Consider the following 23,480-nt stretch of genomic DNA (forward strand, 5'->3'; position numbering starts at 1 on the left):
TCCTTCCTGATTAGAGGAATGCAAATTGAAACAATTCTAAGGTACTACCTCATACCTAGCAGCATACCTAGCATACCTACCTCCAATCTGACAGCAAAGGAAACCAACAATTGTTAGAGGGGACATGGCAAAAATTGGGACACTAATACACTGCTGGTAGAGTTGTGAATTGGTTCAACCATTCTGGAGGGCAATTTGGAGATTATGGACAAAGGCAAAGAATGCCTGCCCTTTGATCCAGCCATACCACTGCTGGGTTTGTACCCAAAAGAGATAATAAGGAAAAGACTTGTACAAAAATATTTATAGTCACACTCTGTGTGGTAGCAAAAAATTGGAAAATGATGGGGTGTCCATCAATTGGGGAATGGCTGAACAAATTGAAGTATCCAATGGTTATGCAATATTATTGTGCTGAAAGGAATAATGAACTAGAGGAATTCCATGTGAACTGGAAAGACCTCCAGGAATTGATGCAGAGCAAAAGGAGCAGAACCAGGAGAACATTGTACACAGAGACTGACACATGGTGGCACAATCAAATGTAATGGACTTCTCTACTAGCAGCAATGCAATGACCCAGGACAATCCAGAGGAACTTATGAGAAAGAATGCTATCCATATCCAGAAAAAGAACTGTGGGAGTAGAAATGCAGAAGAAAAACATATGATCGATCTTATGTTTGATGGGGATATGATTCTGGTTTTGATGTTAAAAGATCGCTCTATTGCAAATATGAATAACATGGAAATAGGTTTTGAACAATGATACATGTATAACCAAGTGAAATTGCTTGTCAGCTTCAGGAATGAGGAGGGAAGAGGAGTGTAAAAAATCATGAATCATGTAATCATGCAAAAATATTCTAAATAAGAACCCAACCATAAAAAATGTAAGTTAACTGGCTGAATTTCTCACTTTTCAAAATTCATATTGCTGGTATTTGTTAATAGCATCCCATTTTCCTAAAGGCTATTCATCACTAACTAAGTCATCCATAAGTTCTCATATGATTTAGTTAATGATTTCTGAAAGAATTACACACAAACCAAAGGTGTAAATGATATATTACATTTATTAAGAAAATTGATAGTCCCAAGTATTACAATTTAAATCACACATAACAAATATTTGTAAATTTCATGTACGGCATAAAGAATATTCAGCCTTTGGTAAAGTAACAAAGGTAATCTAATTTTTGCAAGATGTCCATATAGAATATAGTAAATATAAGATATTGACAATATCACTACAAGCCCGGTAATACAATTCCCTGAATTTGTACCAATTATGTTGTTTCATTTAATTCTATCTTATATAAAAATAATATTGAAATAATTATTCTCCCTTCTTCCATTTTCTACTCAAAAAATTACATAAGCTTTTTTCTCTGTACTTTAATCACTTCTTGGTAACAAGTCAGATGATTGGAGACATATTCGTTTTTGGATAACATTAAGGTACCACTTGACAGCACTTAGAAGCAGATATGCCCCCAGTTCACTCATGCTTAAGTGCCTGACAACACTGAATAACACCATGCAAGGATGCACTAAGAAGTACAAGGTGGCCTTGAAAGAATTATGCTGCTTCTAAAGCACCTAATATGGTTACACAGTGCGATGAGTCCAATCAAGCTCAATATTTATCACTGATATCTGTTGAAGTGAGTATAATTCTAGCCTTAATAAGCATCATGGAATCACCTTTAATATAAATAAAAACTCCCCAAATTTAAGTCACTATAATCTCATAAAACATCAGTAATGCATAATATCAACTGAAAGGCAAGAAAATAGACAATATTTATATTTTCCAGTAACAATGTAAAATAAAATCATACTACAAATTTTTTGGTAACAAAGTTATGTATTCAAAAAAAAGTGAACTGTTTTGTATTTTGTGAAGATGGAAAACCTTTTGAAGAGGAAGAATGTGATGAATGTTGATCTTGTTCAAATGAAAATGAAAAAGTAAAATCATCTTTTCCATCTTCAAATGGTTGAGTTGAAGCTTCTGATGAAAATGGGAATGGAAAAGTATCTTCTCCTTCCAATTTTCCAAATAAGCCTCCTGAGAAAAATAAATATGAAATGTATAATAGCCATAGAAAATATATAAAATGTGATATATCATATGCAATTAACTAGCATTCCAATTAAATAATTATAAAAATTTAAAGGTAATAATTTAGAGTAAACTTTAAAGATTATTTGATTCTTATTTCCTTAAATTGTTTTAAAGGAAAACAAATTTTTAAAAATAACTATCATTATGGGAAACTATTAATAAAACATGAAAATACATTTGACCATAAATTGCTAATAATTCCTTCTATTTAATAGAAATGAAGTTATCTATCCACCAAGTACAAAAAGGTGCTCATCTTTAATGTGCTTTCTGAGTTTCTCTCCCCCTCAAACTTCCCCTCTCCCCTAGAGCACACTAACCAACACATAAGCTTGTAAGAGCTTTCCCTTCTATTGCAAGATTTTGCCAGCATACTCATACCTTCTCCTCATTCCATTCTAATAAGCAATAGACATCAATTCTGCCCTACCATAGGAGGAAGTAGGGGAAAATAGGAGGGAAAGAATCAGGCTTCCCATTACCTGGGATGACACTAAGATATGAAACCCCAAGGTAAATGAGAAGCTGCTTTGGAACACATACCTGTTCTCCCTGTAAAAAAAGTAAAAAAGTTATCTGTAAAAAAATGGCAGATGCTGATTCAGATCATCCAAAGAATGAAAAGACAAATGGAACTCTGAGGTATGAAAGCACCATATATAGTTATACTGGTCCTGAAGGAAAGGGGATTGGAATCCACCTGAGCTACTTGGGGCAGGGACTATAGATGGTAAAAATTAAATTCTTCAACATAGAAGGAGTTTAAGGCAGCAGTGTGGTGCATTCTAGGTGGGAAGTATATCCACCATTAAAGGGGGAGGAGTCATAAAGTGAGTGACAGAAAACAAAGAAAAAAGGGCTAAAAACAACAAAGATTTCAAGAGGAAGAAAATTCAGTTAAAAACCTAGAATATAAGCAAAGAATTCAACAGAAATAAAACAAAAATTAAAAAGGAAAGATGAATACTAAAATACTTAAGAGATTTTAACTTTCTCTAAATAAATATTATGATACAAAAGGAATTGAACTAATACCTTATGAAACACAGAAACTCATACTCCAAGAGAGCATGGAACACAATCAAGATTTTCCAGAATTACTCAAAAAGGAAATTTAAAACTTAAAAGAAATTAGAAGGGAACAAACAGAAGAAATAATTAGCAGAATAGAAATCTATGAATCATCATGGCAAGTCTCTCTAAAGATGCAAAAGAGAGAGAACAAGAGAGTTGGAATACAACTATACTTAAGTGAAAAGCAATCTTGTAAAAAAAACACATAACACTAACAGCAATAAACTTAAAGAACACATGATTTCAATACAATCAAAATGTTTAAAATAACATTTGATTTCTAAACAGAAAAAAGCCATATTTTAGACAAACTATGTAGAGGCAACTTAAGAATGGATCATAGATCTCCCAAAGAAAAATTTTAAATCAGAATAATACAATTCAGAAAACAATATGAGCAAACTTCCTAGAAATCCTAAATAAATGAAACAAATTACCAAATGAAAGACACATATCACCTCCAGGGAAACAAAAACCAAAACCCTATGTATGCTTCAATCTTCAAGGCATTCATCTGTTAAATTTAACAATTCCAATGTCCCCCTCCAAATATTCTGCAAGTGATCAAGAGACAGACTCTCAACTTCAGATGAATGGAAATTCAAATAACACAATACTATTCTTTAACCACCTTAAACCATAGAAAAGAATGGAATTACATATTCTAAAAGTTTAATTATAAAAAGAGAGACTAAATTTAAAAAAATTTTAAGCACCTAAAGATAAGAACTCAAGAAAATGGAAAAATAAAAGTTAATTGGCAAGATAGGGTTAATTTTTTAAAAAATCAATAAAATAAATTGATAAGTAAAACAAGCTGGTGAAACACCAAGAGCTAATGAGAGCTAGGAAAATAAACTGGGTATCTGTGTCAAGAAACTCAGAGTTGAAAAAGGGATTAATGAGGTACTTAGGAGTGTGTGTGTGTGTGTGTGTGTGTGTGTGTGTGTGTGTGTGTGTGTGTAATTTAAGTATAGACTGGTCTCCCTGCTAGAACAAAAGATAAAGGAATTTTAGGGATACCACTCCACACTCCATGTTTACAAGTTCAATAAGGTGTTCCATTTTTTTAAAAAGGAAGTGGGCTTCAGTGAATGAAAATAATCTGAATTGGACAAAGGAAAATTTGTTACATAGTAGGAAAGGAATGAAAAGGACAAATGAAAAGGAGCCAAAAAAACAAATTTGAGGCTCTGCCAGAATATAGATGTGTTAGATACTCTGTAGAGGATAAAGCTGCTTCTAAGGAATGATAAAGTACAGACTCAGAAACTGTCAAATGAGAGAAGAAAAGGAGTGATATTGGTTATTAACTCAGAAGTACTATGCAATTATTTGTTGACCTAATAATAAAAATAGAGAAGTAGCTTATCTGTCTTCCTGGGGCATGTACTCAAGACATAATAGATTGTCCTAAAATTTGTCCAAAAATTATTACTACTCAATTTTTTTTATTTACATGGGCACAAACTACAATGCAGAAAAAAACTAAAAAGTATTGATGAAGATTTCAAAGTTTAGGAAAAGAAACTGAAGGATATAGTGACAGGTTGTGTTTTCTTCCCTAAAGCAAGAGATATAGAAAAGGAAAAAAAAACAATCAAGAAATAAACTGCTGGCTAATAGTGATCCTTGAGAATGGAATTTAGATTCATAGACCATGACACAAAATATAAACATGACAGCACCAAATCATGGATGAAGTACTAATAATATTCATTTGAGAATTTTGCTGGTGTCTTTGTAAATCTATCTCACCTCATAAATATGTTAGCTTGTGTGACCCTAGGCAAGTGAAAAGTGAAACTTAAGTTTCAGAGAAGGTGCTATATTGTCCAAAGGAGTATTCTCATTCAGGTATTCCTTATCTCAATGAAATTGTCAGTAAATCTAATTTTTAAAATCTTTAAAATAAAAAAGATGAAAAGAAAACTACATATAATAATAATATGATAAATAATAATAAAAGGAATAAGAAATAGGAAATAATAAAAGGCAGAATAGTAACTGAGAAACCCACAAAAACCAAAGGAGAAAAATACAATGAATGAATCATTAATTCCTATGGCTTCAAAGATCTACACATGAATGCCTAAAGTTTGGACAACAAGCAAGAACTAGAGATCTTAATACAAGAAAAAAAATTTTACCTAATTGGTTATAACTGAAACTTGAGGCTATGAAACCTATGATTGCAATATGGTTCTTGAGAGGGAATTTTTATTTAAATGAATCTGGATAGGCAAGAGAGGTGGGGTAGGTAGAATTATATATTAATTATATATTAAGAAGGTTATATTGATATGAGAAAATCCAGGAACAAGAGTGGGTTAGCATGGTAGAAAGTATTTGGGAGAAGAACAATGGAGGGAAAACAAGAAATTTTGTTATCATTGCATACTACAGACCATTTGGACAGAAAGAGGTAACAAATGAGGAGTTTTTAGGTAAGAGATCACAAGTCTATAATCAAAAAGACTTGATATATTGTAATCATAATGGACTTCAATTATCAAAATAACAAAAACAGCTGAAGTTCTCTGTCAAGAGTAGGAAATGTGTATAGCTTTTTGACTTAAAATTAAGATTTCACCTTTCAAGAGATGAAGGAACAGAAGATAGTGGCATAGAAACAGCAAAAGTTCAGACCTCTGAATACCCTTCCTTACCAATTACAAACTAAATGCTCCTAGGGGACTGAAAATCAAACCTAACAACAAGACAGAGCCAAGGAACCCTCCTTCTGGACTCAATTCAAAAGCTATGGCCCCCAAAAGCTGGAATTCGAGAACACTCAGGTTTAAGGGGAAGGCAGGAGGAAGGTGCCAGGACTGCTCCACCCCACCTAGAGTGCTAAGCCTCCAGCAGCAACCACTGGGTGGGCAAAGGCGCTGGTCTGGAGGGTGTACCTTGTGGGCAGGGCTGTACCAGGCTCAGAGCATCGAACACAGGCGGTGGGGAAGGAGCTGGAGAGGGAGAGTAGAGTGGGCAGCCTGGTCATAGCAGTGGAGACCCTCCATATTGCTCCAGTCTTCCAGGAGGTTTTGGCCTCAGAGCACATCCATCCCAACCCAGCTGAACTTAATCCCATCAAAAGTCTTCAGAGGTCAGGGAAGCCCAAGCTCCAACACCCCTCCCTCACAGACTGCTGGACTTTAATCTAAACAAAAGCCTCCAGAGGACAGAGAAGCTCAAACTCCAACACCCCTTTCCCACAGACTGCACTGAGAGATCTCCTGGCAAGCTCCATGAGGGGTGTAGCAGACCGCTTCCTGGATATGGGCAAGGGGAAAACAGTATGTGCAGATTGCTCAGTCTTGGGCATGCTCAGTAGTGCTCATGGCTAGGAAGGCCTCTGACCCTTGACCCCAGCTTCTCCCAGGTTAGGCGGGAAAACAGGTTTCTTTGTTCTCACCTGGTTAAGAGAAACCACACCTATGCCTTGTCATTAACCAATGAGAATCATCCCTATGTACTGTGTATATTTGCATATCAAAAACTATATCTAGCCCAGCAGGCTCCGCCTTCCTTCTCTCTGCTCTCTGCCCTCTGCCCTCTGCGCTCCTTCTCTTTCAGGCTACCTGATGGCTGTCCTTGCAGGAGCTTGGCCTCTGGCCCAGCTCCATCTTTAATCTTTCTCTATTCACCTCTCTGACCTGCGTGGAATGGATCTCAGGACTGGAATAGCCTACTGAATTGGTCCTTTGATCAGAGCTTAGCTGTGGCTCATTGATAATTAATAAAGACTCATTCTGAACACCTCATATCTCTACTAGGACTCCGTCACTTCCCTCGTGGTATCAAAACTTCTATCCTGTCTCTATCTTCCTACCTTGTGGCTTCTCTCACCTCTGAGAGAGCTACAAATGGCGCCCAACTTTCTCGTGGCATTCCACTCTTTTATTTCACACAGCGAATGGGAGAACGCGTTCGAGGACACGAGGCTAATAGTAGGCGGGTGCCGGAAGTCCAGGAAGGTTGCCGATCCTCTGGCCAAGGACGGTAAGTCCTCCTCTGCTTGAGGTGGGTCTCCCCTCTGAACCCTGCTCGACTCTTAATGTCGTAGCTTGATGGGGGAGAAATGGAAGTCTCAAGAGCTTAATTGCCTGAGACGGAATCAGGATGAGGGAAGCACACGATCGGTCAGAGAGGGATTCTTAAACTATCTCTGTCAGGGAGGTGCAGTTTCCCTCCCCCACCTGGGTCTGCTAGTCGGAGGCCTCCTCTCTCGGACCTGGATCTCCGGAGGTTAAGAAACACCTGAGGAGTGGTCTGAGGGGGAGGGGAAGAAAAAGGACATTTGACCCAGGGAAACCCTCACTAGGGGCGATTGAGAACTTGAGAACTCTCAGTCTGAAACAAACAGTTGCTAGAGCCTAGTGAATTTCAAAAGGAGCAACTGGGAAAAGAAAAAGCAGGAGTTAAAATTTCATCAGGAAAGCAAAGTCAAATTTACCTGCTATTCATACGCAAAAGCGGAAAAGCCTAGTGAAGACTCAAGGCAGAAACTGCTGCAGAATGCTAAGGAGTTCTTTCTTAAGCACTTCTTATTTCAAAAGTTCTGCAAGCTAATCTTTACAAGAAACTCCCTGTGCCTTTTCAGGAGAGGTCGGACTCAGATGCATTTGAAAGGCCTATCAGGAAGTGGTTGCTTTCAGGGCATTTAAAGGATCTTGCAATTACTTGGAAAAAGGGATAAGAAACAAAAAATTTTTTCTAATAAAACCGTAGGTCTCAGCACAATTAAGGAATCAAGGTAATAATCCTGAATTAGGTTAAATTCGGAACAGCCTAAGTTGTAAAAAGATATTGCCATTCTGTAACCAAAGGCAGAAGATTTTTTTTTTAAAGGGGCGAGCCTCCAAACTCATTTAGCATGTGAAAAAGCTCCTAGGAACTCTTTTGTTTGAGGTCCAGCCAGGTAAAGGCAGGCTTTACCTGGGCGATTGCAAATACAGTAAAGTAAGATTTGGGAATTTGAATTTTAGTTTAGGTTGGATAGGCAAAATTATAAAGGAATGTCTGCTTATATTTTTTGATAAAGGAAGTTAAAAAAGGAGAATTAAAAAATCTTTCTCTGACTTTTGTTATATGCCACAGAATATCAGGACTAGAAATGTTTTATCTGTAGAGAAATTTTGGTATGAATCACAAGGTAATTAAAGTGCAAACGGAAAATTTTTAAGGTTTGAGTTTAAATCTGAAGCAGCTTGAAATGTTTTCTCTCTACCAGCCACATGGCTTGAGCCACGTGGAAGATAGCATCAGAGCAACTGAGGTTGCAAGTTGTATCACTAAGGCTGTAATTGGCTAGAAGAAGAAATTTAATACTAAGATATAATAAGCATGAATTGGAATATGATTTAAAGGAATTTATAAGGCTTTCTAACTTTAACTATGGAGGAATTATTAACACTTTTCTAAGCAGGACATAAAGCAACAGGATGAATCTTGAGCAGAGCTTATTCAAACAGCCTGTATGCAGTTCAGAAACTTTTTACTGGGCATATTAACATACCTGTATCCAGAAAGCAAATAATTTATAATTAGAATAGCTTTTACTATGGAAAATTAAGACACATGCTCAGCAGAGTAAAAGCATGGTTAGAAGGATTCAATCTGTTTACCAGTGGTTAATTATTAAGGTTATCAAGGAATTGGTTACTCAGTACAGTGATTTATTAAGGATTTGAAAGAGGCAATACTATCATGTATTAAACTTGCAGATATTGAAGCTGATCATGATATTGAAAAGAGACCTATGATAATAAGGCAAATTCAAAGGTTACTGGCATAATTTGAATTACTTCTGCAGTGAAGATTTGCAGAATTAGCAGATGGAAGTAATGATTTTGTTCACAGTATTAAGATCTTTTCAGTTATGAAGCTAAGGGCAGTAGTGCGGAAACGACTTCTGTGCAATTGTTTGATAATTCTGTGCACATTTTTCCAGCATAGGACAATGCTATAATTTTAATAACTGCACAAGGTGAAATTTTTCAAAAAGCAAAAATTGTGTGCAGGCAGACAAAGGCTTAAGATCCCAGCACACATGGGTCAATTCATAAGTGATTTATAGAATGATATTTGTATGTTTATGGATTTGAAAAAGCATATATTTAAGCATCTATACATGCTGCTTTGCAAAATCTATTGTACATCTATATCCTGAACAAGCAGGTGATATGGCTTATCAATGCAAACTGTTGTGGATTAATTTCACCTCTGATAGATATCCACTGCATATTTTGGAGCAAAGGTATATTTCAGTATGCTCCTGGCACAAAGGGTGAACTGTGAAAAATGATGGGAGATACTTACTCTCCTGGTTTATGGGTTCAAGCTCAAATGAAGAAGTGAGCAAAGTGATTGCAGATTTTATAAATAACTGTGCACAACTGTCTATTCCAAACAGCTTGGAATGGCAGGGCTTTTAACAGCAATGCAAAGGCTAAATTACATAGCTCATGGCTCACATGCAAGCTATGGTAAATAGAGCTCAGAAGAATTCATGAGCCCCAAGGTTCAAAAACTGAAGGTATATATGTTCTGTCACTTTCTAACTTTCTAAGACCCAATGAGGCTTTCATTTGGGGTCGAGGTTTTCTGTTCTATTTTCTCAGATACATGGAGTCCATGGAAGATGATTAAGACCATCTGATGACAAGAAAATCTGCCCGGAAGAAGGACAGAAGGCAGAGGTGTCTGGCACAGGACACCAGAAAAGCAGCACATGGACTGTAAAGACTGCCCTATAGGCAGGTTTAACACACTATACACACACACACATGTAATTGTATGAGAAACAATGTACATGCAGAAGAGTATCATTGAGTCACTAACAGATATTCTGTTCTAGGAATATATGGGTATTTGGTAAAAGATCTAACTTTATTACATGCCTGACAATTTTGAATGGTATTGGTACAATGTGTAACTTGAAATGATATTATTGGAATTGTTCCATGTTAGCCAAATTTGATCAAATATCAAAAGGGTATAATTGGGAATATTATGACAGTATAAGGAATGCTGTCCACTTGCAGCACAAAAGGGTAATACTATCCAAAATGTACTGATGATTATTGTCTTAAAGGGTACATTATATTTGCAAACAATATGTTTTTGCTAGAATCAGACTTATTTAGAAGTCAATTTTGTTAAGCTATGACTGTTCCACTTTCATAAGGAAAGAGGTGGATATGGTATCACTAATCATCTATCTCTTCTACACCCCAGAAAGAATATAAGTTAAAGCTTTGTAACAATCAATATTGAATTTAATGATAAAGATCACATTGTGTGAGATACCTGAATTGGGTTAAATATCATCAAGATATTAAGACTGTAAGGGACCCAAGGGGATGATAATGTTGGGTCGAGGTTTTGTTTATATGTTCACAGATAATGAAAACATCTGGTCTCCCACGTCATGCTTCATGCCAGCTGATACAGACCAGGAAGAGAAGCAGACGGAAGGTGATGGCATCAGCTACCTACATGCCAGCCACAATCCAGACTCGCTGGAAGGACACTTCTTTGGTGACTAATATCACTCTAGAACAATGACATTACACTATTAGAGACATTGGCTATTAGGCCACTGAAGGACACTTGTCATGCTGACATCCATTGAGATGGGGTACCCAGAGCAACATCAAGTATGCTAATTCAGAAGGACTAAATCACACTTGTGTCTGTACAAGACACCAGATACATCCCACATTCCAAAGACTTTGCGATGGGATTGAGATGAAATAGCTACAAATTGTCTAGCTACTAAAGTATACCTTGTATTTTATATATGATACTGTCAAAAGAAATGTGTATTGTATGCATTGTAAAGCTACCACTTGTATTGTAAGAAATGCTGTTATCAACAAGGGTATAGACCTTGGTATGACTCTCCAAAGAGCAGGAGATAGAAAACTTTCATTCATAGCATAGATCTGATACCTCTGACATCAAAAATGAGGTGCTAAGCAGAAAATGCTGCACAGACAGGTCTAATGGACAGGTGACACTGATGTTACTCTCAAGAAAGAATGAGAGATCAAGGAAAAGACACTAGGAAATCTTTAATCAGGAACTTGAGTTATTGTAAGAGATCATTGACATCCAGGCAAAGATTATGTTCCTGACATTACATTAAGGGCTGACTACCATAGCAGTAGTTAAGTGTTAATACCATTGTTAACCATTACTCCTGATACCCTGTCTTTGTGGGTAATATTTTGATAGGAAAAATGTCTTGCTCTCCTCCAACAGTCCCAGAATTCAGACGGCCGCTGGATTCGGGATCTATTGGCTTCCCTTTCATATACTGGAAGACGTTCTGGTATATGGAAGTAAGACCTCATGAAAAACTGAGGGCTCTAGGTTTGACAATTTCTGTGGACGCGCAGTCATTGTCTCTCCTAGGTGGAAAAAATTATTATTGCACAAAAACATGGAGCAAAGGCAAAGTATAATCTAAGTTTTACTGTTTTGGAGTATGGATTAAACACATGACACAATAGGCACAGATAAGCGTGTAGAAAAAGCACATTGAATATTATTCACTGACAATTAGGAATGAAAAAGCTATGTCAAATGCTGTAGGTACAAGAAACTGTAGAAATTGTTTCTACATGGGAAACAACTTAAGCTTCTATTTACCCAAACATTGGTTTGGTGGAATGAATTTTGCTAATATTGGTAATGGTATAGGCTTGGTTACCATATTGATGGGTTTATTTATACAAGCAGAGATTTAAAATAAGGAAGACATTAGGACTATGCAGTCAGAACTTGAAATATTACTTCATTATCACCATCATGGTTATTTAAGTTACAATTGAGAATGTAAAATGGATGGGAATATTGGTATTTGTTAAAAATTGCACTGTGATTGATGTATTGATGTTTTTGCACAGCCTGTAATGGTGCAAAATTATGTTCATATACAAGGCGAATTTTGATCTATTTAGATCAGGAATTAGAAATCATTGGGAAAATAAGTTCTGATATTTCACATTGGCTCAGTTTCAAAGATACCACATAGACTGTGAGCCAAGAGCCAAGAGAATCTTGTATTAATTTTGGGATCAGGTTCCCAGGATCAATTTTCTGAGATCATTTGACATGTGATAACATGATCCTCCAGAATTGTTAAGAGAGGATGTTTTTCTTTGAAGGGATCTCTCCCAACACACAAACAACAAGAAAAGGGAGAGGAATCTTATAGAGATCAGTATTTATATTTTTAGAGGAAACTTTTAAGGTCACTCTTGATTGATCAACCTTGATTTTTTTCTTTTACACTATTAAGGCCAGAATTTTTAAGTACAAGGAAAGTACTGTTAATGCTCTGATCCAGAATTATGAAGGTGCAAAGATTTCTAGAATTACAGTCACCTAACAGTCGGTGAACATGAGAACATGACAGCAATTGTTAATTTTCAGATGACCATACTGGAGAGTGATGTCTGATTGCATGTAAGGGGAATCATAATGAATCTTTCATTATGGACCAGACAGCCTCAGCCACGGTTACATTTTCCATGTGAAATGGATGTTTGAGGTTGGGAAATGCAGAGACATGGCGTACTGACACCCTCAGTCGCTGGATGTTCTGGCATCGAGCTACCAACCAGTTTCTTAATGTGGCAGGCATCTGGCAGTGAGCACGGAAAGATCCCCAAGATGCAGTATCAGGACGAGAGAAAGGAAGGACTTATCCTTCATCTCCAGGGATAGTATTTTGCTAACTGTTGAAAAGGCTGACAACTTCTGATAGTCCAGACTGTGAAAGGTGGCATGTTTGGTTATTGCACCTGTCATGTGAACCATGGAGTTCTACCTCATTAGACCAGGATCAGTAGCGTGGAAATTATTTTCTTAACATTTTTATATCTACTAAGACTGTTGCATTGATCTTGAAATGCAGACAGGCAGATAGAAAGATCAGTTTGGGAATTTTTAAGATTGATCACTGAATCAGTTTATGCTGATGTTCATTCTTGATTGGGATATCTAAGTCATACAATCAGGACAGGTTTTTCATCTCTGTATCAGAATATGATTATGCACCAGAGTGTTTGTATTTGTTAATGCTGTAATGTTGCTACATTTTGATATTACACTATTCATTTGTGTGTAAAACAAAAAGGGGGAGATGTAGCAGACCGCTTCCTGGATATGGGCAAGGGGAAAACAGTATGTGCAGATTGCTCAGTCTTGGGCATGCTCAGTAGTGCTCATGGCTAGGAAGGCCTCTGACCCTTGACCCCAGCTTCTCCCAGGTTAGGCGGGAAAACAGGTTTCTTTGTTCTCACCTGGTTAAGAGAAACCACACCTATGCCTTGTCATTAACCAATGAGAATCATCCCTATGTACTGTGTATATTTGCATATCAAAAACTATATCTAGCCCAGCAGGCTCCGCCTTCCTTCTCTCTGCTCTCTGCCCTCTGCCCTCTGCGCTCCTTCTCTTTCAGGCTACCTGATGGCTGTCCTTGCAGGAGCTTGGCCTCTGGCCAAGCTCCATCTTTAATCTTTCTCTATTCACCTCTCTGACCTGCGTGGAATGGATCTCAGGACTGGAATAGCCTACTGAATTGGTCCTTTGATCAGAGCTTAGCTGTGGCTCATTGATAATTAATAAAGACTCATTCTGAACACCTCATATCTCTACTAGGACTCCGTCACTTCCCTCGTGGTATCAAAACTTCTATCCTGTCTCTATCTTCCTACCTTGTGGCTTCTCTCACCTCTGAGAGAGCTACAAGGGGAGACTGTCAGAAAACCCCAAAATGAAAAAAACGAGAGGAGAAAGAGCACAGACAAATACAGGGAGTAAAGAAGGGGTAAAAGAAAAAGTAAAAAGAAATTAAAATCGACAGCTTCTACACAGGCAACAAAGAGCAAAAAGAAGAGAGGAGGAGGGATCATCAAACAATAAATCAGAAATCCCAGTGAATTGGATACAGGCTTTGGAAGAACTCAAAATTCAATTCAAAACACAATTAAGAGAGGCTGAAGACAATTGGGAAAAGAACTTAAAAACTAAGATAAGTCATCTGGAAACAGAAAATAGTGTCTTGAAAGCCAAAATCAACCAGCTTGAAAATGAGGCAAAGGAGATGAGAGATGAGGTAAAGAGAATGAAAGATGACCTCCAAAGAAAATCAGACCAGAAGGAGAAGAATGACCAAAAAGCCAGTGATGAAATCCAGTCTTTAAGAACCAGAATACAACAACTGGAATTAAGTGACCTCACAAGGCAGCAGGACACTATAAAACAAAACAAAAAGAATTTAAAATTTTAGGAAAATATGAAGCATCTCATTCACAAAACAGAAGATTTAGAAAATCATTTGAGGAGAGACAATTTAAGAATCATTTGTCTACCAGAAGACCATGACAAAAGAAAAAGCCTGGACATAATACTAGAGGAAATTATCCAAGAAAACTGCCCCAATATTCTAGAACAAGAGGGAAAAGTGGAGATTGAAAGAATTCACGGATCACCTCCTGTATTTAATCCCCAACTGACAACACCCAGGAATGTTATAGCCAAATTCAAGAACTATCAGACCAAAAAAAAATTTTACAAGCTGCCAAGAAGAAGTCATTCAGATACATTGGAATCACAGTGAGGATAAAACAGGATCTGGCTGCATCTATATTGAAGGACCAAAAGGCATGGAATATGATATTCCAGAAAGCAAGGGAACTAGGTCTACAACCAAGAATCAACTACCCAGCAAAACTGACTATATTCTTACAGGGGAAAGTATGGTCATTCAACAAAATAGAAGAATTCCAAGAATTTGTAAAGAAAAGACCAGACCTGAACAGAAAATTTGATGCCCAAGCACAGAACTCAAGAGAATCATCAAAATGTAATTTTAAAAGAGGGAAAAAAGAAAAGCAAAACAAAACAAAAAAAGAACTTTTTAAAGAGACTCAATAAGTTAAAATGATATGTATCCCTATCAGAAAAGAGGTCATTGGTAACTCTTAAAAATTGTTATTATCACCTGGGCAGCTAAAAGAATTACACTTAGAGGGAACAGTGGCAAACTGTATAGGAAGAAATGACAAGACATAAATAGGTATACAGATATATGTATGCATAAATACATATACATGTATATGTATACATACATATACATATACAACTAGAGCTAAAAAAAGAGGTTAATACTAAAAGAAATGGGAAAAGAAACAAAAGGGGGTAAATTTATATGTCACAAAGAAGCTCATGGTGGGAGTGGAGGGGAACATCAATACAATGGAAGGGTAAAGAGGTTGGAGATAGGAAATACTCAACTCTTACGTGCATTGAAATTGACCCAAAGAGGGAAGAACAATCCAATCCATTGGGGCAGAGAACAGATTTGCACCCCATAGGGGTGTAGAAGGGTAACAAACAGACTGGTGGGGAGGGAAGCAGTATAAGGGAGGGAGAGGGTGGGGAGGTAGTTTTAAAAAGACTGCAAAGAAAATAAGGGGGGAATAGAAAGGGTGGGGGGTAGAAAGGGAAGTAAAATAAGGGTGGGAACTAGGGGGATTGATTATAAACAAACATTGGTATAGAAGGAAATAGTGAAAGAAGAAAAGGCAGGACTAGGAGTAGAAATCAAAATGCTGGGAAATACACAGCTGGTAATCATAACTCTGAATGTGAATGGAATGAACTCACCCATAAAACACAAGTAAATAGCAGAGTAGATTAGAATCCGAAACCCTACCATATGCTGTCTACAAGAAACACAAATGAGGAAGGTAGATACACATAGGGTGAAAGTAAGAGGATGGATGCCCAAATCTATTGGGCATGAACTGATAAAAAAGAAGGCAGGAGTCACAATCATGATAGCTGACAAAGCCAAAATAAAAATAAATCTAGTTTAAAAAGACAGGGAAGGTAATTACATCCTGATAAAAGGCAGTATAGACAATGAGGAAATATCAGTACTCAACATGTATGCAACAAATGGCATAGCATCCAAATTTCTAAAGGAGAAACTAGTGGAGCTCAAGGATGAAACAGATAAAAAAAACTATACTAGTGGGAGACCTGAACCTTCCTCTATCCAAACTAGATGAATCAAACCAAAATATAAATAAGAAAGAGATAAGAGAAGTGAATGAAATCTTGGAAAAATTAGAGTTAGTAGGTAAGTGGAGAAAAATAAATAAGGACAAAAAGGAATACATCTTTCCAGCAGCACATGGTACATTCACAAAAATTGACCATGTATTAGGGCAAAAAAACATCGCAAACAAGTGCAAAAGAGCAGAAATAATCAATGCAACCTTCTCAAATCACAATGCAATGAAAATAATAATTAGTAAGGGTGCATGGAGATGTAAATCAAAAATTAATTGGAAATTAAACAATACAATTCTCCAAAACTGGTTAAAGAACAGATCATAGAAACAATTAATAATTTCATTGAAGAAAATGACAATGATGAGACATCCTTTCAAAACCTATGGGATGCAGCCAAAGCAGTAATCAGGGGGAAATTTATATCCTTGAGTTCATATATTAACAAATTAGGGAGGGCAGATCTGGGTCAATGAATAGGGCATGCAAATTAAAAAACTAGAAAGTGAACAAATTAAAAATCCTCAGATGGGGGACAGCTGGGTAGCTGAGTGGATTGAGAGCCAGGCCTAGAGACAGGAGGCCCTAGGCTCAATTTTGGCCTCAGACACATCCCAGCTGTGTGACCCTGGGCAAGTCACTTGACCCCCATTGCCTAGCCCACTCTTCTGCCTTGGAACCAATACATAGTATTGACTCCAAGACAGAAGGTAAGGGTTAAACATTTTTTAAAAAATCCTCAGATGAAGACTAAATTAGAGATCCTAAAAATCAAAGGAGAAATTAATAAAATTAAAAGTCAAAGAACTATTGATTTAATAAATAAAACTAGAAGCTGATATTTTGAAAAAACAAATAAAATAGACAAAGTGCTGGTCAGTCTAATTTAAAAAAGAAAAGAATAAAACCAAATTGACAGTATCCAAGATGAAAAGGGAGACCTCACCTCTAATGAAGAGGAAATTAAGGCAATCATTAAAAAATATTATGCCTAATTACATGGCAACAAATATGGCAATCTAGGTGATATGGATGAATACTTACAAAAAATATAAATTGCCTAGACTAACAGAGGAAGAAATTGATTTCCTAAACAATCCCATATCAGAAAAAAAAATTGAACAAGCCATCAAAGAACTCCCTAAGAAAAAAATCCCCAGGTCCAGAGGGATTCACAAATGAATTCTATCAAACATTCAAAGAACAACTAATCCCAATATTATACAAACTATTTGACAGAATAAGCAAAGAAGGAGTTCTACCAAATTCCTTTTATGACACAAATATGGTACTGATTCCAAAACCAGGCAGGTCAAAAACGGAGAAAGAAAACTATAGACCAATCTCCTTAATGACTATAGATACAAAAATCTTAAATAGGATACTAGCAAAAAGACTCCAGCAAGTGATCAGGAGGGGTATTCACTATGACCAGGTAGGAGGATTCATACCAGGAATGGAAGGATGGTTCAATATTAGGAAAACCATCCACATAATTGACCATATTAACAAGCAAACTGACAAAAATCACATGATTATCTTAATAGATGCAGAAAAAGCCTTTGATAAAATACAACACTCATTCCTATTGAAAACACTAGAAAGTATAGGAATAGAAGGGCCTTTCCTAAAAAGAATAAACAGTATTTATCTAAAACTATCAGAAAACATCATCTGCAATGGGGATAAACTAGAAGCCTTCCCAATAAGATCAGGAGTGAAACAAGGATGCCCATTATCACCTCTATTATTTAACATTGAACTAGAAACACTAGCAGTAGCACTTAGAGAAGAAAAAGAAATTGAAGGTATTAAAATTGGCAATGAGGAGACCAAGCTATCTTTGCAGATGATATGATGGTCTATTTAAAGAATCCTAGAGAATCAACCAAAAAGCCAGTCAAAATAATCAACAACTTTAGCAAAGTTGCAGAATACAAAATAAACCCACATAAGTCATCAACATTTCTATATATCTCCAACCAGTTTCAGCAGCAACAATTAGAAAGAGAAATTCCATTTAAAATCACCCTAGACAATATAAAATACTTAGGAATCTATCTGCCGAGACAAACACAGGAACTATATGAACACAACTACAAAACACTCTTCACACAATTAAAACTAGGTCTAAACAATTGGAAAAACATTGATTGCTCATGGGTAGACGAGCTAACATAATAAAAATTACAATCCTGCCCAAATTAATTTACTGATTTAATGCCATACCCATTGAACTACCAAAAAACTTTTTTACTGAATTAGAAAAAAAAAACATAACAAAGTTCATTTGGAAGAACAAAAGATCAAGGATATCCATGGAAATCATGAAAAAGAAATATGCAAAGTAAGGAGGACTTGCAGTATCAGATCTCAAACTATACTACGAAGCTGTGGTCATCAAAACAATTTGGTACTGGCTAAGAGACAGAAAGAAGGAGCAGTGGAATAGACTAGGGGTAAATGACCTCAGCAAGACAGTCTATGATAAGCCCAAAGATCCCAGTTTTGGGGACTAAAACCCACTATTTGATAAAAACTGCTGGGAAAATTGGAAGACAGTCTGGGACAAATTAGGTTTGGATCAACATCTCACACCCTACACCAAGATAAACTCAGAATGGGTGAATGACCTGAATATAAAGAAGGAAAGTATAAGCAAATTAGGTGAACACAGAATAGTATACTTGTCAGATCTTTGGAAAAGGAGAGACTTTAAAACCAAGCAAGAGCTAGAAAAAATCACAAAATGTAAAATCAATAATTTTGATTACATCAAATTAAAAAGTTTTTGTACAAACAAAACGAATGCATCCAAAATTAGAAAGGAAGCAACAAAGTGGGAAACAATCTTCCTTACAAAAACCTCTAACAAAGGTCTAATTTACTCAAATTTATAAAGAGATCAACTAATTATACAAATAATCAAGTCATTCTCCAATTGATAAATGGGCAAGGGACATGAATAGGCAATTTTCAGTTAAAGAAATGAAAACTATTAATAAGCACATGAAAAAGTGCTCTAAATCTCTTATAATCAGAGAGATGCAAATCAAAACAACTCTGAGGTATCACCTCACACCTAGCAGAATGGCTAACAGGTCATTAAAGGAAAGTAGGGGATGTGGCAAAGTTGGGACATTAATGCATTGCTGGTGTAGTTGTGAATTGATCCAACCATTCTGGAGGGCAATTTGGAACTATGCCCAAAGAGCTAAAAGACTGTTTGCCTTTTGATCCAGCCATAGCACTGCTGGGTTTGTACCCCAAAGAGATAATAAGGAAAAAGGCATACAAAAATATTCATAGCTGCGTTTTTTGTTGTGGCAAAAAAATTGGAAAATGAGGGATGCCCTTCAATTGGGGAATGGCTGAACAAATTGTGGTATATGTTGGTGATGGAATACTATTGTGCTCAAAGGAATAATAAAGTGAAGGAATTCCATGGGAACTGGAACAACCTCCAGGAATTGATGCAGAGTGAGAGGAGCAGAACCAGGAAAACATTGTACACAGAGACTGATTGATACACTGTAGTACAACTGAATGTAATGGACTTCTCCATTAGTGGCAATGCAGCGATCCTGAACAAGTTGGAGGAATCTATGAGAAAAACCAGTATCCACATGCAGAGGAAACACTGTGGGAGTAAAAACACCGAAGAAAAACAACTGCTTGATTACATGGGTTGAAGGGATATGGTTGGGGATGTAGACTCTAGATGAACATCCTAGTGCAAACATCAACAACATGGAAATAGGTTCTCATCAAGGACCCAAGTTAATACCCAATGAAATTGGGTGTCGGCTGTGGGAAAAGTGGGTAGAGGGGAGGGAGTGAAATAATGTGATTATTGTAACCAAGGAATAATGTTCTAAAATGACTAAATAAACTAATTCAAATGGAAAGAAAAGAGAGATGAAGGAACAGGGAATAGCTTAGAAGACTGTTAGCCAGGCCTGGAGACGGAGGTCCTGGTTTCAAATCTGATTTCAAGATATTTCCTAGCTGTATGACCCTAGGCAGTCACTTAAATCTCATTATCCAGCCCTTACCACTCTTCTGTGTTGGAACCAATAAACAATATTAGTCCAAGAGAGAAGAAAAAGGTTGGGGTGAGGAAGATGAAAGAAACAACAAAGGGAAACTCTATTATGGATTCCACAAACATGAAGAACAGGTTTCAGGGAGAGAAATAATGGGAACTTTGAGAGAATTGCTAATTCTCTCCTAGAGTTTGTAATAGAAAGAGAGAAGTCTGGTATGGTCTGATGTGCATCCTCGATTTTAAGAGCACAAATTTGAGCTGAGAGGTTGAGAAGACAGTTTTCTTGGATTCCACGTACTACAATTCTAGAGGTGCGGTTAGGCCAGGAATCATTGCAAATTCTTAATAATTATATTCCGAAGACACACAGAAATAAAAACATGGGCATTATCTGAAAAAAACTGATGTGGATTTTCCAAGCCCTTCACCAGTCGATTTAGATTTTAAATCTATATAGAAGAAAGGTATATAGACAGATAACAGAGGAAATACAAAATTGTGGCATGGTCCCACAAAAGAAATGTCAAGAATGCTAAAGTTCAGAATGAGTAGATATAGGTAAAAAATGCTAATTATAAAAAAAGTGGTTTTTGTTTTGTTTCACATTGGCTATATTGTGACAAAGAAGTGGATTAAACAGGAATAGAGTCACTGGAGTTCGTGAAGCAATGATTACTGACAATGGAGAGTAGGCTACTCGATTCTTATTTTGCTTATTTTTCTGCTAACAATGACTTGTAGACTAGAATTTACAGAATTTTAAAATGTGCTAACAGAGAATTAATATATAAGTTAAGTGATGAGGCAGGAATTGAGTAGCTATTTGCTTTTGATAAATTCAAGACACCTGGCATAGATGAACAATATTATCAAGTATGAAAAAATGGCAGCTGTGACTGCTGATCCCTAATATTTGAATGTTTAATTGCTAAGAAATTACAGAAACAATTTTAAGAGATGGTTAGTGAACATCTGGAAAAGTAAATGGCAATGTCAGACCTAGAATGGCTTCATCAAGAATAGGTCATGCCAAAATAACTTTATTTTCTTTTTTGCAGGGCAACTAAACTGGTATATTTAGGGAATGCTATTTACCTAGATTTTAGCAAAGCAATCAATTAAATACTTTAAAATGGACAGATGATAGTAAAACTAGGTGAACAAGCTACTCAAGGATTGGCCACTAATTAATTGTTCAACATCAACTTGGTATTCAGGTGACACAGTGGATAGAGTGTGTGGCCTTAAGTCAGGAAGATGCATCTTCCTGAGTTGAAATCTAGCTTCTCTTGCTAGCTGTGTAACATTGGGCAAGTCACTTAACACTGTTTGCCTTGATTTCTTCATCTGTAAAATGAATTGAAGGAGTAAACGGCAAACTACTCTAGCATCTTTACCAAGAAAATCCCACTGAGTCATGAAGAGTCAGACATGACTGAAATGACTGAATAACAACATCCAATTGGTAGGAAGCCTCCAACAAAAGTGTCTAAGGCATCTATTTTTGGACCCGTGCTGTTTAATATTTTTAGAAAAGAATTGGATAAAAGCATAAGCAATATACTTATCAAATTTATGAATGACATGAAATTGAGAGGAATAATCAAGATACTGAATAATAAAGGCAAGATTCTGAAAAGTGGTCATCTCTTATTTAACTCATGTATACTATAAAGAAATCTGGCTCCAGAGTCAGAAGCTCTGGGTTCAAATCCTTCCTCTTCTGCCTGTGTGATATTGGACAAGTCACTTAACCTCTCTGAGTCTCAATTTCATCAACTTAAAAATGAGGGCATTGAGCATTGATTATGTGGTTCCTTCAGCTTGATTTCTATGATTCGATTTGATTCTATTCTTGTCCCCCTGTCCTAACACATCAAAATCTCAAACTACCGTCATGATTTTGAACTCTGAAATTTTCTTCTCTGATCATAACTTCCCGTCCTTCCTTGATCTTTGACATGGCCTCCAAGACCTTCATATTTTTCCAGTCCATATTCAATGACCTGACTTTACTCCTCTCCCTTCAGTCTTGAGCCAAGAGTTGACCAATTTAACTATATCACATTCTCTACCCTTTATTCCCTTTCTTCTTGTCTCCTCCATTCACACCTTATCAGCACCCTAGATTTACTCACAGCATCTGCCTTTTCTATTTTCACTTATGCACCTCAGAATGCCAATGGAGAAAGTCATACAACCATGACAACTAGGTTCACAACAGACCTATGTAATCTAATCTCAGCTTGGCCTTCACAGATGCTTAGAAATAATTTTATTCTTCCCTGACTGTTTTTATTTAATTTCCCCCCAATAACATGTAAAAACAGTTTACAACATTTTTCAAAGAATATTTTTTGAATTCTCTCCTCTCTCCTCAACCCCCACCACCCCTTGAGATGGAAAGCAAACTCATATAGATTTTACATATACAAGCTTTTAAACTTTTTCCTTATTAATCCTTTTGTGGAAGGAAACAACTAGAAAAAAATTTAAGTGAAAAAAGTTTGCTTTGGTCTAGATTCAGATTTAGTTCTTTTTCTTTTAAAAGCACATGGCATTTTTAGATTATTAGATCAATGTATTGCTGAGAACAGTCATTATTCACAGTTGTTCACTGTAAAGTATTCCTGTATGATATTCTGCTTATTTCATTCTGCTTCAGTTCATATAAGTCTTTCCAGGTTCTTCTGAGCTCCTCCTGCTTGTCAATTCTTATGGCATAATAGAATTCCATTTTATCATATACTTACTCAGCCATTCACCAATTGATGGGTATCCCCTCCTTTTCCACATCTTTCCCCCCTAAAAAGAGCTGCTTTAAATGTTTTTGGGCAAATAGGTCCTTCCCTTTTAAAAAAAATCTCTTTGGGATACAACCTAGCAACAGTATTATTGCTGGGTCAAATGGTAAGTATTGTTTATAGCCCTTTGGACATAGGTCCAATTTGCTCTCCTGAGTGACTAAATCAATTAACTCCCCCATCAATGCATTCAAGTCCCAGATTTCCTATTTCCCCTTCAAGTTTTGTCATTTTCCTTTTCTTTCATAATAGCTAATCTGATAGGCATGGTGTGGTACCTTAGAGTTCTTTTAATTTGTATTTTCTAATTAATAGTGATTTAGAG

The 23,480-nt window shown here is 36.5% G+C and overlaps 1 protein-coding gene across 2 annotated transcripts in view; it reads right to left on the bottom strand.

Annotated features, from left to right (window-relative positions):
• Nucleotides 1–596: 596 nt before the first annotated feature.
• The window catches only part of C1H14orf39 (chromosome 1 C14orf39 homolog), a 58,022-nt gene continuing 35,138 nt past the window's right edge, over nucleotides 597–23,480 (bottom strand). Inside the window, exon 18 of one of the 2 annotated variants that reach the window (XM_007472971.3) lies at nucleotides 597–2,074. In XM_007472971.3, coding sequence (XP_007473033.3) covers nucleotides 1,875–2,074 — 200 coding nt within the window. In that variant the 3' untranslated portion in view covers nucleotides 597–1,874. The remainder of the gene's footprint in view (nucleotides 2,075–23,480) is intronic. The other variant, XM_007472972.2, reaches the window with a different exon arrangement.

This window comes from Monodelphis domestica, chromosome 1 (genome assembly GCF_027887165.1).
Source record: "Monodelphis domestica isolate mMonDom1 chromosome 1, mMonDom1.pri, whole genome shotgun sequence".
NCBI classification, from domain to species: domain Eukaryota; kingdom Metazoa; phylum Chordata; class Mammalia; order Didelphimorphia; family Didelphidae; genus Monodelphis; species Monodelphis domestica.